Source organism: Larimichthys crocea, chromosome XXI (genome assembly GCF_000972845.2).
Source record: "Larimichthys crocea isolate SSNF chromosome XXI, L_crocea_2.0, whole genome shotgun sequence".
Lineage (NCBI taxonomy): Eukaryota > Metazoa > Chordata > Actinopteri > Sciaenidae > Larimichthys > Larimichthys crocea.
Window position 1 is genome coordinate 2,270,848 of NC_040031.1, and position 19,197 is coordinate 2,290,044.

Below are 19,197 nucleotides of genomic sequence, written 5' to 3' on the forward strand. Positions count from 1 at the left end.
CTACCGGGCTGGAGCATTAGCACCATCCATTGCTTGTGGATGAACTGTCACAACAGTATTGAATAGAAACAGAGCAGAAATTTGCATTGTATGTTGCAGATTTTCGAAAAATTCTGTTAAAATTTGGGTAGAGATAAAGGGCTTTGAGGCCACAAAACTGGCTCTGGGTCTGATTGTTCAGTGTTTGTTTTTCAGAATAAATCTTTACTTGAAACTGAAATCGAAACATACAATGTATATAACATTTTTATTTATTTAAAGTTTTACGACGATTGCACACAGATTTCGTTCAGGCCAGAATACTCACGTAAAAAGTGTTCTCTAACAAGGCGATTTCTAGGTGACCTTTGACCTCATTGAGAGATCTGACTCGGGTCATCTTGAGAGAGCTGCAGAAAATGATCCTGGACCAGCCTAATACACACAGATAGAAGATGAAATAAATAATAATAATAATAATAATAATAATAATAATAATATAATAATGATAATAATCCTCAATGATTCTTAACTTTACTTACTTCAATTTGGTTCACAGACATGACCTTTTTTCTTTTAGGTGTGGTGTGCCACAGGTTTCAATCCTGGATCTTCCTATATTCACATTTACATGACCTTATTCTACACAACTCTGTTAAGTAGAGACAGGTGAAGGATAAAATAGCTCCAAAGCTTGTTCACTCATGTGAAGTGCACAGTTTCAGCACATTGTGTTGGATCATGTGTCATTAATTTAGTTATCTCCCACAAGTTCTTGTCAGTGTATCCAGTAAATATTGCTGGAGGACGGGAGAAAGGTCTTTACATAATGATGCAGACATCAGCTGTAGAGCTATCAGCCTTTGACAAAATAGATAAGAGACCAAGATACAACAGGAAAGGACTGAATAAACAAACAAGTTTTAGACGGAAAAGTGAACTTGTTTTAACTTAATCAAATCAGATCATTGTGTCTGCTCCTTAACGAGGGTCTTCCTTCTATCCTCTTACCTTTTGGGTGGATGGTGTTGCTATAGAGATCCCCATCCCAGATCCAGGCAGCACAGACAAAACCTTGTACTGTGAGGGAGAAGAGAACATACCTAAAGCCATATTCAAATCTTCATGAAGCAGCATCAGTTACCGTTTACATGGGGACTGATATGTTGGGACCTATGTGGGTGAAAAGCTTAAAGCCTGAACAAAGGCACACATAGAATCCTGAACACGCTACACCAGGACCCCTACCAGATTCTGCTACTTCATATTTATGCCACTTATGTATTTGTATGTTATTTTATATACCCATGCAAATTCATTTTCATTTGTCTGCGATTCAGGATGCTGGACACATCATTGCAATTTGTTTGAGAAAGTTCATTTCAGCCAATAATGTTTGATACACAAATAATGAATCTGTTGTTAATAAACTTACTCATGTACTTAAGATTTACAGCTCAATGACTCGATGTTGTTTTTAGGGTACCTAGTTTAATTTGTGTATTTTCTCATTATAGGTACTCTATTCTTCTGTGTAAAATAAAATAAAAAAATTAAATACATAACAATGTTATAAGAGTTTATCAAGCACCTGCACCATCCCTCGCTCCTTTTTTATCGGGACAAAGGAGATTGAAGCAAAGACTCTAAATACCTTCTGGATGTCGGTGATTTCAGTGAGTTTGATGACTTTGTTCCTCTTGGAGGATCCAGACCTGGAGCTGGAACTCTCGAAACACAGATGACTGAGGAAACAGAGAAAATTTCAGTTAAACCCCCTTTACACAGACTGAGTCAAGGACTGGAACAGAGGTAAGATCCCATGCAAGTTTGTACCTCGGATCCCAGTCGGCAGCTCGGTCTGTAAAACTAAACTGAACTGACAGGAATTGGAGGACTTACTTTTCTGTGACATAGAGGACCCCGTTGCGGATGTAGTCTGTCGGTGTCTTCCGGTCTCTGTTGATGAGGCAGCAGCGCCAGCCATTCTCACACACTGAGACAACAACACAAGAGAAACCTGGTCAGACAACAGCTCACATCACCTGCTGCAGGTAAGGTCACGACCTTGATCTAGAAATATCGGATATTGAATTTGAAGAAGAAATAACATGTTCACTTCCTCGCCCACCTGTCAGAGGTTGCTCGGTCTCCGGCAGGTTGAAGACCTCGTGAAAAGCTCCTCTCTTGGTGCTGTAGTATCGTCCTCCGTCTTCGTCCCGGCTGACACCCAGAGGAGCTGCAGCACCTAAGCTGCCTCGACCCCCTGCAGTAGCCTGAACAAGTGGACAGAAGGGGAGTGGTGCAGATACTGGATTAGAAAATTTACAGTGACAGGGTGAAGCTGCAGACAGAGGGCTGGCCTGGTGTGTTGCCACATAATGAACCACCAATATTCTGATGATTTAGCAATTCTTAGAAGATTATCAGCAGTGGAACTAAAAACGTAAAGTTTGTCCTGAGCTAGAGAGAAGAACCATCATGTAACATTAAAAAAGAAAAAAACAAAAACACAATTGCATTAAGTTACTGAAAATGGAAATTCAATGAGCCAAAAGTTCATATAGAAACAAATTAAATGTTGATACAAACCTGAACATTTTGGTAAAAACCTGAAAATCTGGTAAGCTTTCACATAAGTCTGTCTTGAGGATGGCACTAGTGGAAAGGGGGTGATTAAAATCTAAAGGGGATAAAAATGATCTCACTATCAGATTACTCTTATGACTCTACATCTCTAACTACATTACACACCACCGACCTCTACACTGTGAATGTAGACACACAGAGCACACACATCAGGATCCTACCTGTTCACACTCAGACAGCTGAGAGAGAAAAACAACAGAGAACTGAAACCAGACGGACCAGAGAGCACCTGCTGGGATCAATAAGACGAATCTGATCCAACGTTTCCTCTGCACATCTCGATGTTTCGGTTGCTTCTTGAAATGAGTCTAAATGTAACTTTCTAGTCAAGTTTACATAATTGGATTACTCAATGAGATCTTGAACCAAAAACACAATGCAGAACTTTCACTGGAAATCTGCTGCATGAACCGTGAATGGAGCTGACGTCTTGGTTGGTCTCGAGAAGACCACTCTGTAACAATACACTTCCTGATGGTACCAACCTCTTCTGATTTTTTAATAAAACATCCAAGTGTTTGTATTAAATTTATGTTTTGAATTTGTGCCTGAAGGTTTGGTGCTGAAATCAGATTAGGAGTAACTCACCCAGGATAATAATCCTGTTGCACTGTCATCTAGTGGTACTGCATGCTCTGTGCACTTTGTTATACTAAGTTATAGTTGTATACATTATTATAGTAATTTCTGGGAAGAGTCTTTACAGCATCATGAATGACATGAAATAAAGCAACCTACCCAAACTGCGTATTACAGTTCAGCTGAATCAGTGCTTGTCCTGATCAGCATACTTGAAGTCTCAGTTAATCGGACTTTGAGCATGTGACCATTACGTACATTAACGTTTTGGTCCACTAAAATTTGAATTGAAATTTAGCAAAGAGCACTTTGATAAGACCTGATAAGTGTAAAGGAGCACTACACTGTTTTTTTTCCACATCAAAACTTTTGAGGGGATTTCTTTTGACGTTTGTGGCCGCAGAGGAGGCTGAGTGAAGTCATCCGTGATCAATCTGATCAGTTGGGTCTCAGTTTGAAAGAAATTTGTTTATTAGACCTCTGCTGTAGGAAAGCAGCTTTAGGCAACATAAGCCACATCTCGGATCAAACTGTCAGCAGCCAAGTTACATTATGGGTAATATATAGGTGTCAGGTTTTGACAAAGAAGAACACGTGGAATGAAACAAGATGAGATCTCTGGTTCTGCTGCATCGATTTTGATTCTTATTTTTGAAACTGTCCACTGTGAGTCTGACAAAGCTCTGTGAGCTGTATGTCTGGATATTTCAGAGACTCACCCGTCTGCTCAGCGTGGTGGTGTTGCGCTCCTTCAGCTGCAGGTCAGTGGGTAAATTAGTCCAAATAATATAGGGGGTGTCGTAGCGTTGCCTCAGCTTGGGACAACTCTTGAAGATGAAGTCGATGATGAAGAACTTTATACCTGCGTACACACCTGAGGAGGAGGAAGACACTAATCAGGATGAAGTCATATATATCTATAGATGGGAGGTTTAATATTAAAAGGGTGATAGACTTCAGAGTTCATACAGTCACAGGAATATGGTAAGGCACCGGAAGTGTTCTGGTTTCTGTTTGTAGTCTGAGTAGTTTTGACCTATCAAGTTTGAACAGCAACATACGGTGCGGAGAGTAAAAGAGACAGAACTCGGCTGAAATGTAATCTAGGAACCAATCAGCTATTATGTGACGACAGTTTATTTTTATTAGCTTCTATATGAAGTTGTCAGCATTCATATGCAGACATCTGTTTATAGAGATGAGATGAAATGTGCCAGACTATAGAAGTCTTGGCCCACATATCTGCACTGGCCATTGGCCACAGAGGCTAAATCATCGTCAGATAATAGCCAATGGGTTCTGAAATGACGTGCAACACAACAGAAGAATTTAGTTTAATTAAAAAGAACGTATTCATTTTATTAGTGAGACATAATAGATATGTTAATTATTGTGAGAAGAGGGCGGGATGCATAACACCTTGTTTTCACCTGTCACACCCATTCCTGGTGGAATTAAGCTGTATGTTATATTCTTCTCTCTGCTCCTTCTCTATCACGAAATATGGTTTATATTTCATTAAAGATGTTAAAGGTGAGGTTTTATTTTAGAGGTGCAGTAATGACAGTATGTAAGTGTATATTCTTGACGTACCTATGATGAATCCCAGCAGTTTGTACGGCAGCAGGCAGGAGGCGATGAAGGCCACCCACAGTCCAACATACAGCTTCTGAGTCAACTCTGGCTGAACCCACATGAACAGACTGCACACACACACACACACAAACACACACATACAGTATTAATCTATGTATATGGAGCATCCTCAGCTATCTCTGACTTGATCTGAATTGTGTGCAGACAAACTCACTTCTTAATTTTCTCCAGGATGTTCGCCATCTTCCCAAAAAGATTCTGTGAGGACGAAACAAACAAACAAATACAGCTGATGTGAAACCTGTCCGGAGGCAGCGGCTGTGATGTGGAGCCTCTGACTGTCAGTCACGTCTCACCTGAGCTTTCTGAGCAACGTCCAGAACCAGCTGGAACTTCTCTGACACCGTCAGGTCTTCTTTAGGCGGCTCCTGTAAAACAGATGAGCCAGAAATGTCATGAACACTGCCATTTGTCAATCACCTGTCAATCATAAGCCACCCTGAACACCTGATGTTAAAGGCACAGTTTGTGATCCAAATGTAAAATGCTAATGTAAAACACTGCAGGTGTGAGGAGAGGTTTCTCACCACAGGCTCTGAGACTTCAGGTACGATGCTCCACTGGATCCTCCAGCCTCTGAGAGCAGTGCACCATGGGAACATACAGGTATATATGAGATAATTTCACACTCACTATGTGTCAAAGATTTAAAACTGTCAGCCAATCAGAATCCAAACTGATCAGAGTCATCAGGCAGTTTTAAAGCACAAAGGCTTCGAACGTGTGGATTTAAAAAGACGTCTGTGTTTCAGTACTGAAATAAAAAAAACATTAAATAATTCATTTTTAAATTCTTAAATTTGTGATCAAGTCTGACGTGACTGACGTACTTCACAACATTTAATCCCTTAAACTACAAATCCCTGCCCTTCCACTTCCTCTTTAGTAGCTTTAAAAATAGAGCTAGACCTGCAGGTAGGTACACCAGGGATCAAGTAACTTAATGCATCAATCAAAGGCTGATCGATGGGGTGTCTGCTGGCCTGTAGACATTAAGACACGGGAAAGTTTCTGATTCTGGCTGTGTGATTGGCTGACAGAAAGTGGGCAGGGCTTGCACTGACCTGGCGATGAGGTAATTCAAGGAGAGTCGGAGGATGGCGAGGAATAAGAACATGGGGATTGCCCAGCCGCGCCACGCTGCGTACATGTAGACCTGTGGAGAATATGCACACACACAAAGTTCATTTTTGAGGCAGTGTGTCTTCATATAAATAATTAATAGATGTTAATGTTACACAAAAAGTGTATCAGTGGTCGAATATCTACAAACAGATATCTGCAGGTCCGTTCATTAAGAACTTCAGTAACCTGTTGACCGTCTCTGTGGACTCACAATGAAGGCGATGGCCGACGTGTAGACTGAGTACCAGCTGGATAAGGCAGCGAGGTTCCTCTTGAAGTTGGTCACAGGTTTGAGCCCTCGTTCTGGAAACACAGACCAATCACTGACTGAGAAACCTCAGCTCTGTGTCTTCTGCATGTTTTATATAAATGGTTAAACAAAGCAGTACACCATGTGGCCATAAGTATGTGGACAACCCTGTCCTTTTGATCTAGGTGCATTTTCCTGGTTTGGTATATTTCTTGTATTAGATGTTGTACTCACTGAGTCGTCTCATGTTTTCAGTCAACCTGTGAATCAGAAACCAGATGTTTAATTTCATTTAAGATAAATGCAGCTCTAACACAAGAAAATACACAGTACATTGCAGCTTTAGTTGCTTTAAGCCTTGTGTTTCGTCGTGTGTTTTCATGAAATTGCTCTTCACCTCTTAGCACTCAGCGGCTCCTCGGTCTCCACTGTGTGCTCCTCCGGTTGAAAGCGGAAGTCCTCGATATAAACGCCAAAACGATCATAAAGCCATTTCAGGAAGCTGCCGGACAGAGTGTCCTTCTGTTTGTCTGAGGACAGGAACAGAGAAGAGTCTGTTGGAGGTTCATTAACATTTTACCACATTCATTTAAGTTTATACACTGAGCTTTGTACCAAACTTTGTCCTGTATGAAAATCTCAGAGACTGATATCTGAAAACACGGACAAATTAAACCTGACTGGAGAGATAGCAGTAGAGAAGAAATGAATAACATGTCTGTTGCTCATTAAATTATTAAACTAATATTAAACTGTTTTGCTGTAACAGTATTTTTGGTCCCATTCATTGCTCCCATAGCCAATTTACACGACTCACAGTTGGAGCTCTGCAGCTTCAATCAGCATTACACTCTCCTGTTTGAATCATCAGTACAAAAGATGAACAAATGGACATGTGAGACACAGGAAATCTTAAGTTTGACTCCCAGGGTGCATTTCAACAAGCCAGATCCAATCACAGAGCTTTAAAGTGTGTTGTGTGTGTGACTAACTTCAATCTGCAGCTTCAATTAATTTCCATTCGGATTCAAGGTCAATTTTGGAAAGTGTGCGAAGCATTTGCTACTGCTCCAATTCACACTTCTGACTGGCTTCCTCTACAGCCGAGGCTCCTGGGTATTGTAGTATTCTGAGTTGTTTAAGTTTAAGTAATGAAAACTAATGGCCATTACATAAAGCAATGGAGTTGTTATTATCCACACACCTGTAAAATATAAGATTCTCCTACTTTTCAACACTACTGATTTCTGTTTTTCCGCATTGGAAACGATTTTTCTTGAGCATGGAGAACTCAAGGCAGAAGTATGCAGCTCACCTGTACCGCTAGCTGCAGGTGGAGGAGGGGCCGGGGGCTGGGCTTTGGGCGTCTGAGAAGGTGAGTCCTCAAAGCTGTGAGATGACCAGCAGACATTAAACCAGAGGAACAAACTGCTTTGACTGATGTCTCATTAAATATAGTGCTTTATGAAATAAGCACCTGGATCTTAAAAGGTCGCTGATCTTCTGCTCCAGCTCACTGCTTCTGCTGCGCTCTTTCTCCAGCTCCTGTCTCAGTGAATCCAGGTTGGACTCCTCTTTAAGTTTCCTCAACTCCTCCTCTGAAACAGATGAATGGGCATGTGAGTCTCAGAGAGGAGCAGAGAAGCATTTTCAGACTTTTTCTGGTCACCTTAGATGATATCTTTGCCTTCTATCTGGTGAGGTGTACATTTGGCATCTTTAAGGTGCCTTTTCTCATCTGATTTCCATCCAAGAATTTAAAAGGAAACACAAAGTAATTAAAGCACAGATTCACTGTTAAAAAGACAATACTCTCACATCCTTATGTATGTGTAGACTTAAACAGTTTTTGGTCACTGTAATATCTTTTGTCTCTTTTTCTATGAGTTAGCCAAATCAAGTCCTTGTTGAGCTGTAGTGGAGGGGCAGTAACACAGAGAATTTTGTTCTCAAAGCATTGTAACCTTCAAAGATATCCACTTGATCAGACTAACTCAGACTGCTGAAGTCTCATATTACCTTCATACAGCCTAGTGATCATGGAAATCACATAAACCACAGCGAGGAAAAATATCCAGGAGCTAATTATAGTGGTGTCACGATTCTTCAAATCCACCACTTGACTTTTCATTTCAAGGTCAGGATCTGATTCAATTTAAACCTTTTTTCAGCACTGATGTCTCTGCTATTGTTAGACTATCAAGTCCTGATTTGTAAAGCAGTTTATCTTCTTCTTCATGGAGATTAACTAAATGACATCAAGTGTGATGACCACCATATCTAATAAGGTCATATGGTCAAAATAACAATAACTTACAATTAGGGACAAACTGTTAAAAACACAGAAACAAAAAGAAGAGTCACTAGATGATAGAAGAAAACATCTCACCCATAAAAACAGGTCAGTTGTACTTTTGATTCTGAGAGATTAGCAGTTGCTAAGGTATTTACATGTTACTGCCAGCCACTCAAAATACAGGACATCACTGCCACTGGGCAGCAGGTGCCATCTAAAAGCATCTTATCCATCACTTTCATTGGAATTGCATTATGATCTCTTTATGGCCAGTACTGGGACAATAGACAATTAGAGCAACTAAAACCTGTTTCAAAGTACTTACATGAATACTGTTTAAAATAGACTTGAACCTGTCCTTAAATGGCTGCAGCACTCATGAATTTAATGAGGTAGCCTTGAATCACTGATGGATTTTAAAAGTTGTTTTGAGTTGAACCTCCTCCTCTTGCCAATATATTTCAGTTTCATCACATCAGTTGTGATTCACCAGTGTGTGTGTGTGTGTGTGTGTGTGTGTGTGTGTGTGTGTGTGTGTGTGTGTGTGTGTGTGTGTGTGTTCAGGTCAGCTTTGTTATTAATAGCTCTGTGTGTGTTACATAAAGCAGACACGCAGGTATTGATGGATTACCCAGCATGCTGTTGTGCTGTGGGATGTTTGACTTTAAACTGATGTGGGAAGCCACAATGAGCCAAACGGTAAATCAACACGTACCTGACCTGCACAGTTTTAACTTTTTCAGTTATTTTTTTCATTTTTGAACATAACAAACTCTAGACCAGCAAAATAATCTTAACTCAATGTCTACTGAGTTAGAGATACCGAGCTACCGGGCTGGAGCATTAGCGCCATCCATTGCTTATGTGGATGAACTGTTCACAACAGTATTGAATAGAAACAGGCAGAAATTTGCATTGTATGTTGCAGATTTTCGAAAAATTCTGTTAAAATTTGGGTAGAGATAAAGGGCTATTGAGGCCACAAACTGGCTCTGGGACTGATTGTTCAGTGTTTGTTTTTCAGAATAAAATCTTACTCTGAAACTGAAATTGAAACATACAAATTGTATATGACATTTTTATTTATTTAAAGTTTTACGATGATTGCACACAGATTGCAGTTCAGGTCAGAATACTCACGTAAAAAGTGTTTCTCTAACAAGGCGATTTCTAGGTGACCTTTGACCTCATTGAGATCTGACCTCGGGTCATCTTGGAGAGCTGCAGAAAATGATCCTGGACCAGCCTAAAATACACACAGATAGAAAGATGAAACAACAACAACAACAACAACAACAATAATAATAATAATAATAATCATAATAATAATGCTCAATTGATTCTTAACAGACATGACATTTTTTCTTTTAGGTGGTGTGCCACAGGGTTCAATCCTGGATCCTCCTATATTCACATTTTACATGACATTATTCTACACAACTCTGTTAAGTAGAGACAGGTGAAGGATAAAATAGCTCCAAAGCTTGTTCACTCATGTGAAGTGCACAGTTTCAGCACATTGTGTTGGATCATGTGTCAAATTTAATTTAGTTACACTCCCACAAGTTCATGTCGGTGTATTAAGTAAATATTGCTGGAGGACGGAGAAAGTCATTACATAATGATGCAGACAGCAGCTGTAGAGCTATCAACCTTTGACAAAATAGATAAGAGACAAGATAAACAGGAAAGAGACTGAATAAACACGAACAATGGAGATTAAGAAGGATGAAACGTCTCAGCCAAAAAGCAGCTCTAAAAACAATATTGTGTAACTTTTCACAATAATTTTCTTCATCGCAGATCTGATAGGTGTACTGATATACCTGAGCATCACTCTGCTGCTCTCCATCTGCCTCCTTCGGTTCCTCCGACTCTCTGGTGGAGGCACGAGGTTTAATTGCAAACTCCTCTGTGCATTCTGTGTCAGATGTGTTGGGCGACTCAACCAGATCCAGGAACTCGTCCCGTCTCTGGCCTCGGAACCGGATCCTGTCCAGATGCTTCCGCATGGTGGGCACAGTGAAGCCAGTCTCTACCTGAACATGATTGACAATGGCACTGCAGAGACTGGAAGAGGAGAGAAACACAAAAAAATCATTAATAACATGATAACTGAAATGTGTTTCCACAGTTTGAGGCTGTCAGATTTTAGCATCATGGTTCTAGGAGGTCAGTCTCAATGTTAGTCTTTGGTTCAGACTCAAACATCAACAACTATAGTTGGAACTTCATGAAAGCTTCTATAGTTATTAATGGTTGCAATGCTCCTTCACATATGGTATGCATACCTATTGTGGTACACAGAAGAAGTGCAGATCAGGAGTATGCCTTTTCGACCAGAGTAGCTCTTTTTCCTGAATTGGTTCCATTCAGGAACAGTCAGCAATACATAATCTTCTTAAGGAACAAACCTGCCTCCTAGCTGAATAGGATCAGCCTACACTGCTGTAATTTAATGTCTGTCATAACGGTGGTACTTTGAGAGCTTAATGTTTTCTGAGGTGGTATTTGATGTAAAAAGTTTGAGAAACACTGATCTAGTGCCAGTGACATTGGTATGCTTTTCAAAAACAGCTATTGAATGGACTGTCATGTAACCTCAAAGTTTATTTCTTACATGTAATCACAATGAAATTTCATCCAGTCAGTTCTTCAATGTATGCAGTAGAGAAGTGATAAATGAACTCATAGTATATGAGTATGATTGGGTAGGGGGTTGGCCTGGTGTATCCAGAAACTCCTTCCTGATCGCAGCACAGAGAAAGGGCCATTATCCAGGTGATAGGTATTCCTAAAGATTCTTCAAGTGTCTAACCACTCTTTGCAGGACCTTGTGGTCTTGTTGTTCATTCCAGTTTCTGCACCAGACAGTGACGTTCCCCATTACTCAGAAATTTCCTCAGTATGAGGAAAGGATACCTGGAATTTCCTCAAGGATCTGATGTGAAACAGTCTCTGCAATGCCTTTCACCAAAGAGTCAGTATGCAGCGATCATGTGAGTGCCTGTTGATATTAGAAGGCACATAGCTCCTCCTGTGCTTCCTCCCAAAGTCGACGTGTCCAAGAGCCTCCTCTCATCTTGTCATCAGCGGGTGTTAATGGTTGAATTGCAGTAACTTTGTTCCCCTGACTTTTTCTTGAGCCAGTACAGCTAATGACGATAATGACAACCATACTAACATAATAACGAAGCTAAAATTTCATAGAAAACCATCCAACAGTTGAGACCATGGTGCTGCTAGTATGGCTAAGACCATTTAAGTTCCCAGGAACAATTTTGACATACTTGCAGTATTGGCATTCATCAGAGGTAGCTAAATTCACAAGGATTAAACATGTTAAAGCTGCTGTTCATTTATGATCCTGTGAAATAATTCAACACAACAACCTTGACAGAGACAACAGCAGTGAGCAAACAAATGTACTGAACCTGAAACTGGAGTTTGGTGAAAAGCAGACATGCAACAAATATGTCTGAAAATGGACAGACACGTCTTCTGACTGACCTGAATGTGAGCCTCCTTCGACACTTAGTGATCGTTATCTTTGTGCAGAATAAGTCAGCACTCAACACTCCACCCAACTCCAATAAGACTTCTACAAACAGCCAATCAGACGGTCCACTGGGACGTCATCATACTGTTTGTTCAGGGAGGAGGAACCGTTTCCTCAAGACTAACACAAGAGCCTTAAAACATGACTGTGGAGTCTCCAGTTCCACATGGACTGATGGACTAAAATCTGTCAGATACTGGATCTCATTTGGTGAAAGAGGCTGAGATGGAACAAGCAACCAGTGGCCACGACAGCACAGTGTGATAGATGTTATTACTTTTAGACAGAAGGGCTAGCTGTTTCCCCCCGTTTCCAGTCTTTATGCTAAGCTAAGCTAAGCAGTTGCTGGCTGTAGACAAGAGGATTCACCTGAGTATTCGGATTTTTATTTTTTTATTTTTTTATTTTTATGGATTTTATACATATATAAATACCAGGCACAAGTCTGTTAGCTTAATGATAACACATAATGGTAATTACCATTAACATGCTACTGGAAGTTAGCATCGCAGTAATATTATCTAGACAAACAATCCATTTTACTTCACATACTTAACATAAAACAACATGTTCTCATATTTAACAGGCACAGATTTCCTTTGCTCTGTGCAAATGTACTTATAGCTGCTGACTTCACAGATTAACTCAATCTGCTAATCTAAACGGCTAGAGGCACCTCAAAGGGTCAAAACCCAAACTGAAAATACCCACGTGGTTTAAATACAGGCCATATACAACATACATATTTCTATTGTATTTGTTATTCTTTAGCATTACGTTGGTGAGCAGGAACAGCTAAATCTAGCAGTTGACTTCAAAAGGTATTTTATTTAGGTTACCATGTTTATATGCAGTAATGACACTGCAAAAATACAACTCAGAAAGAATGAATGACATGTGATGTGCATTGTTTTTGGAAATATGAGTCATCGTATATAGCGTGTATAACTGTATGATTTAACTTTTTCAAATGGTCTAGTGATTTTTAAAAAAAAAAAGCTCTACAAAAAAAAAAAATCGCAATAAATTGTAATATCAACTCAAGATACATATTGAATCAGCTCTGGTATTTACTGTACAGACATGGGAGTTGGATCAAACTTCCATAAATACTGAACTCTTCTTTAAGCCTGTCTTTATGACTGACAAGAAGCCTGACCTCTGACCTCCTTCATGTCAGCTGACTGACATGAAGGAGGTCAGGAAGAAACTTTGGAAATTACACTCCCTTACTTAGTTAACACTGCATTCTCTTAATTTATTCACCATTGTACCGTTTCTGCTCACTTGTCTATTTCATGTCATGACAATGAATGAAATGACATCTAAACAATAAACCCTTACAATAAACAAGTGGCAAATCAGACAGAGTGTGCTTTTGAGCTGGATTCATCTATCATATCATTATACCTGTTCTTACCGGACAAACTGGGGAGGTGTACGTCTACAGAACAGAGATCAATCTCATTGGGGTGACAAGTTTGTTAGTCAAAAACAAAAAAACACTCCTCTTTTCTCCTCTTTACTATTTAATTCCTCAGTGTGCACATCCTGATGACCTCCGATAGATACAGTCTGAAGCAGTGTGGAAAGCTGACTGAAGGTTTGTTCAGTCTCACTGAGCTGTCTGGCTGGTCTGATTGCTTCTAATGATTATGGTCTGACTGTGTGGATGCCAGCACTGTCTGCACATGCAGGACTGACAGATAACATTGAAGTTCACTCACACATTGTGTACAGACTGACAGACAAAGAGACTGACTGGGCTGACTGTTTCTAGAGATCACTGTCTCAGTCTTTACCTGCACACATGGTGAGACTGACACACATAGAGGCTTACAGGCTCACTGCCTCCTCACTGATCTCTGACAACAGTCTCCTTCTGCTGCTGACCTGGACCGGTCCGCAGGGTCCAGGTTGGACACACCTGGACACCTCAGAGAACCGTCATGAAGAGGATAGGAAGTGAGGAAGGAAGGAAAGAGGGGACAAAGGAGGAGTTTCTCACCGTGAATCTAAGCCGAAGCAAACTTTCGCTCCTTCTGTCTTCCCCGGTGGTCCACACCCGTCACAAAACCCGCTCCAAACCGGATTAAACCCGCTCCAAACCGAGCCAGGCTGCTTTCGGAACCTCTAAACGAGCAGCTTCCAGCTCTGTCAGGGCAGTTAGTTCATGTGCGGTGGTTTCAGAGGCTGAAGCCGGACCGTGTTTGTCTACCTGAGCAGAATAATCACTACTGTGGGCGGGGGAGTCACTGTCAAACAAACAAGGAAGTGACGTCATGACGCTACGCTCTTAAAGCGAGCGTCCGGGGACGGGCACGCGGAACCCAAACAAACCGCCTGTCTGTGGAGCAAGTTTGAAGTTAGTTAGTTCACAGGTCTGTTTAGTGACCGGTTCAGACTGATTTTAACCTGTGCAGACTGATTTTAACCTGCACAGCTTCAGCTGAGAGCCCGACATGGTCTCCACGATCCAGAACACCGACGTGAAGCAGGTAAGCCTCACCTGAGGCGAGTTATTTAGCACCGTCACCTCGCAGGACGGTCAGGCAGGTTAGATCACACCCCTGCAGAAACACTGCCAGCCAGCCCTGCTAAACATTAGGACTGTCACACTGTCAGCCTTTTCATCAGATTGCATTTAAATAATCACTTTTTTTTTTAATGCAACCTTCATCATTTCCAACAGAACACCGTGTAAACCTCACAGCTTCAGACGTCAGTATGTTTTGGTAGATTCAGCTCATAAATAATTAAAAGTGCAGCACACAACTGCAATAAATCTGACAAAAGTATTTTAATTATATTTAAAATGGCCATCAAGTTTATGTATTGTATGTCGAATTAATGAAGGAACCTAATCCTAATAAAAACTTAAAATTCAGCATTCATTGTTAACTGTGATATTTAGTTTTTTAATTTTCATTAGCAAGCCAAAGCCAAATTGCACACAGACATTCAGGACAGTATTAGGCTGAAATTAAGATGGTGTCTGCAGATATTCAAGAGAAAGTGGCTGCACAAAACAAGCAAAAGTATTCATTAAAACAGTGAGAAAATGTACTATAGCATGGTGTTGTCTCATATGCATAACTTAAAATGTGTGTGTGAGGTTTAACTTCAAATTCTGTTGTTGTAATCATGCTGTAAATAGTGTTTAGTTTCTGTTTAGGTCCTCTGTCTATTGGTTGCCTGTTGGTTCTGTGTGTGTTGCACTGCTTTGGACTCTCTCCAGACCAGACAGACCCTCCTGTCCTCTCTAAAGGTCAGGTTAAAAAAAAAAAAGAAAAGAAAAGAAAAGAAGACGTGCAGATAAAGATTTAGTTTCTGTGTCTCCTCTGCAGAAAGATGCTGATCATGCCGTGGTTGTCGCGATAACGTCTCATGCAGCGTTTGAATCTGGAGCTGATGATGGTGATGAGGTTTACAGAGAGGGTGTGGCTTTCCCGCTGCTGCAGGTCAGAATTAAACTCATTAAACTGTTGATTTGTGTAGAAAAAATATTTTACTTCAAATGTATGTCTGGCAATATTCATTTCTTCACGTTAATCGACCGAAACAGACAATACATTGATTCGACTGTTGTGACAATAGAGCACCAAGATTGTCCAGAAATATTAAAAACAGATCAGTCAGCCACACTGTAGGCCTGGGTGACATGTTCCTTCATTACCATGAATACACAGGCTGTAGTCCATTAGAGCACCAATTGTGGATTAATCCACTGCTGAAAATAGTCCCCAACAAGTGCACTCAATTCTGTCTAGTGGACTTTGTTCACAATAATTAATATACAGGATGGAACCAGACTGCAGTTTTGATTAAACGTTTCTTCAGGCGCTTCAGAAAGTGAATGAGCGTCTGCTGGAGGAAAATCCTGCTGAGTCGCTGCTGTTTGATGTCATCCTGATCACCACCGACAGCCAACAACAGCAGCAGAGCTCCCGTGTCATCAGCAGCACCAGACATTACGGTAATTTAATTCTAACCATCAGGCGAAGTGCCAAACATATTGCGGTAATCTGTTTGCTGAAGGTTAAAGTTATTCTTATCAAACAAATTACTGTTAGCCAATGATCATTGTTGAGGTCTGCAGTCTTGTTAATGTCGGTGCTTATTTCCTGCCATGATCTTAATCGCTGCTCTGTTGCAGGTCTCGAAGTCAGCAGGTTCTGTTTTTCCAGTGAGGAGGATTTCATTGAGAGTTTACAGAAAAATAATGTGAAGCTGTTCCTGACCACGGACACAAACGAGGTGACGCAGGCATCACAAACAGGTCAGAAAGTTTCTTCTTCTGTCATTTATTACAGCTGATGTGTGATGACATGACCCTCCAGAGGTTCCAGTGAAACACTCCACTTGTCATGATTTTGAAATATTGATCTTATCAAACATTCTTTAGTCGTTTTCAACTTGTAGTGTAGTTTCCTTTTTAAAAGCTCACAGTTCAGTTTGCACAGAATTCAGTGTGTTTCAATAATGTGCTGATAAATGTGCAGGAGAGTGTGATGTTAGAAGGTGAATTATCTTTCTTGTCATTTGTCTAGGTGTTGTCTCTGTGCTGCTGGACCAGCAGACAGCTGTTTGTCCATCAGAGCAGCTCAGAGTAATGTTCTGTGGGGATGCTGTCATCCGGCCCGACACTGGCCCAATGCCGTTGACCCGACAGGCCGCTCAGGTGAACACAACCACGCCTTATGGATCCGACTGTTTTAATTAATGATAATTTCTCCAAAGCTGAACTCTGTATGTGTAAAAGTATGATCCACATTTGTCTTCTGCAGAGTTTCTCCACTCAGCTCGGCGAGATGCGGCAGAAATTCGGCATGTTCGACAGCCCTCTCAGCTTCATCCTGGTGACGTCGCATGGCGGCAGGGAAAGCTGTCGTGGTGCCTTGCAGATGCTGCGGTCACGCGGAGTAAGCGTGGACGAGGCGTACTGCCTGGCTGGTGCCCCACGGGGACCCATGCTCTCCCTGGTCCAACCTCACTTCCTGCTCAGAGATGGCTACAGCAGCCTGGAGGAGTGATGACATCATGACATGTTATCTCATGACATGTTATCACATGACATCAGAAAAAACTTTGGCGTGTCTTTGCAAGAATCTGCTAAAGCTTGAGACTGAACGAGTTTAAACAAATTCGTTCAGCTCATTAAGCGTAAAAAACAATCAGTCATCCTGATGGAAAGCCTGCCCATAAAGAAACCACCATTTTTATTATTATTGTTGGAATCAATCAATCAATCAATCAATCAATCAATCAATCAATCAGAACACAGTCAACATGTGTGTAACTCTATTACAGTCCAGCAGAGGGCAGTCTAATGCTGAAACTTTACAGAAATCTGATCACGTTAATGTTGAGAAGAAAGTTGGTAAATTATATATACACTAAATTGAACTCTTCTTGTGTTTGACCTTTTGGCCTTAAATTCTTTGCACTTTTGTCAAGGTTTCTGCTGCTGTGTTTACTTTCTCTGGTCTTGCCTGTTACTCTGTTTATTTTTCATCTGTATTTGTGACTTATTGTTTGTATTTAGGCCTCTCCACATCACTTCAGATCAGGATTAAGTTAAACTGGCTCTGTCAGGCATTCCCATCATGTCCACTGGATGTGTGTCTCTTGTCTATGTGTTTCAGTCTTCAGACACATTTTTATATTGCTCAGAATTGTTTGTTGTGTTATAAGGCAGACTGGAAACAGCAGCTTTTACTTTTCTTCTTTTGGTTATAATGAGAGTACACAGCACACAACGTCTAACCTTTATTTTCTGAAAATATAATGGAGCCCTTGAAGCCTTGAAAATAGTTTTTTATATACAAGATAAGAAACATCTATGATGTGTGAAGGCTCATGCGCATGTACAAAGGCTCAGCAGCGGCCCATGGTTCGAATCCGACCTGCAGCCCTCTCCCCACATTCTTGTCACTCTTCAGCTGTCACTATCAGAAATAAAAGCTTGAAAAGGCCAAAAAATATCTTTAAAAAAATAAAAAATCTGTGAAAGTGGCAGAACTTCTGTGCTGTGGTCTTGATGCATGGATACTGAAAATATCTACATATCCATATATTAAAAGGAAGAAGGGAAATACAGCTGTGTTGTGTTTTTGTTGCTGTCATGCCCAAAGAAAACCAGTAGGTGGCAGCAGGGAACAAAACCTAACTAAACCTGGAGTCTCTGCCATAAGGTTACAGCCTGCTCCACCTGCAGCTTCACACCTCCAGTCTTTGCTTTCATCCTGCAGCTGTCACCTCCACATGCAGTTTCTAGAAGATAGCTATACCCCAGGGTTCCCTTGTCAACTTTGCAAACTTGTGTAAGTCTGTAGATACGGCTAAGGTTTAGTGTTGACTGGCTTTTTCTAGAGAGTTTTATTCAGGCATCTGGTGATGAAGCTCTCTAGACACTCAGCTTTGTTCCTTTGATGTGGTTTTGATTTGTATCTAACTGAATATCCAATGAAGGAGGCTCATACAGACAAGCTCTGTGGGTCCTCTCAGAAAGGCATTCAACAGTCTAGGTTATGACATTTTTTTTTAGATAATGTGTACAATATATCATCAGCAGAGGAGTTAAAGTGAACAGCAACACTGTACTCTCAATCTCAACTTTAAACTTTATTTATTTATAGTGCACCTTTAATGGAAACATTGAGCCCAAATTGCCTCACAGAGCACAATAAAAACAGATTATAAAATTTTAAAATGTTAGAACAAATAAAAGCCAGTAAGAAGAAAGCAAGAGCTTAAAAGAAGTTTAAGAGAAGTTGCATTAAAATTAAAAACCAAACATAAAAACTACAACAATAAAATATAAAAACCTATAAGGTGAATAAACACAGGATAAAAAGTAAAAGAAAAGATGACCAGGACCAGTGAATCCCGAAGCACCTTAAGTAAAAGCTAGGCTAAAACTATATATGTCTTAGTTTTTCATTTTTTTTAAATGTCTACAGAGGTGCAGTCCCTCAGATCCACAGGCAGACTGTTCCAGAGACGGGGGCCATAGTAACTAAAGGCGGACCACAGGTACGTGTCCTTTCAGACAATGAGCTGGAAAAAAAAAGTCTCTCGCTGGTGAGCTGAACCAGCTTTGAA

General features: G+C 40.6%; 2 protein-coding genes across 2 annotated transcripts; one reads left to right on the forward strand and one right to left on the reverse strand.

The window, feature by feature from the left end:
- Positions 1-964: 964 nt before the first annotated feature.
- Positions 965-14,338, reverse strand: LOC104935123 (GRAM domain-containing protein 4). Its single transcript, XM_027272920.1, has 18 exons — positions 14,102-14,338; positions 10,361-10,604; positions 9,675-9,780; positions 7,716-7,836; positions 7,554-7,627; positions 6,636-6,768; positions 6,473-6,498; positions 6,200-6,291; positions 5,928-6,019; positions 5,391-5,439; positions 5,160-5,231; positions 5,018-5,061; positions 4,801-4,910; positions 3,927-4,081; positions 2,111-2,255; positions 1,882-1,975; positions 1,634-1,724; positions 965-1,059 (listed from the first exon to the last, which is right to left on the reverse strand). The coding sequence occupies exons 2-18, from the start codon at positions 10,544-10,546 to the stop codon at positions 979-981; spliced, it is 1,671 nt and encodes a 556-aa protein (XP_027128721.1). The 5' UTR covers positions 10,547-10,604; positions 14,102-14,338; the 3' UTR covers positions 965-978.
- Positions 14,339-14,421: 83 nt separating this feature from the next.
- On the forward strand, positions 14,422-17,979 carry LOC104935125 (cytosolic 5'-nucleotidase 1A). Its single transcript, XM_019279069.2, has 6 exons — positions 14,422-14,591; positions 15,441-15,554; positions 15,934-16,069; positions 16,250-16,372; positions 16,644-16,774; positions 16,881-17,979. Exons 1-6 carry the CDS (start codon positions 14,556-14,558, stop codon positions 17,124-17,126), a joined length of 786 nt encoding a protein of 261 aa, XP_019134614.2. The 5' UTR covers positions 14,422-14,555; the 3' UTR covers positions 17,127-17,979.
- The last annotated feature ends 1,218 nt before the right edge of the window (positions 17,980-19,197 follow it).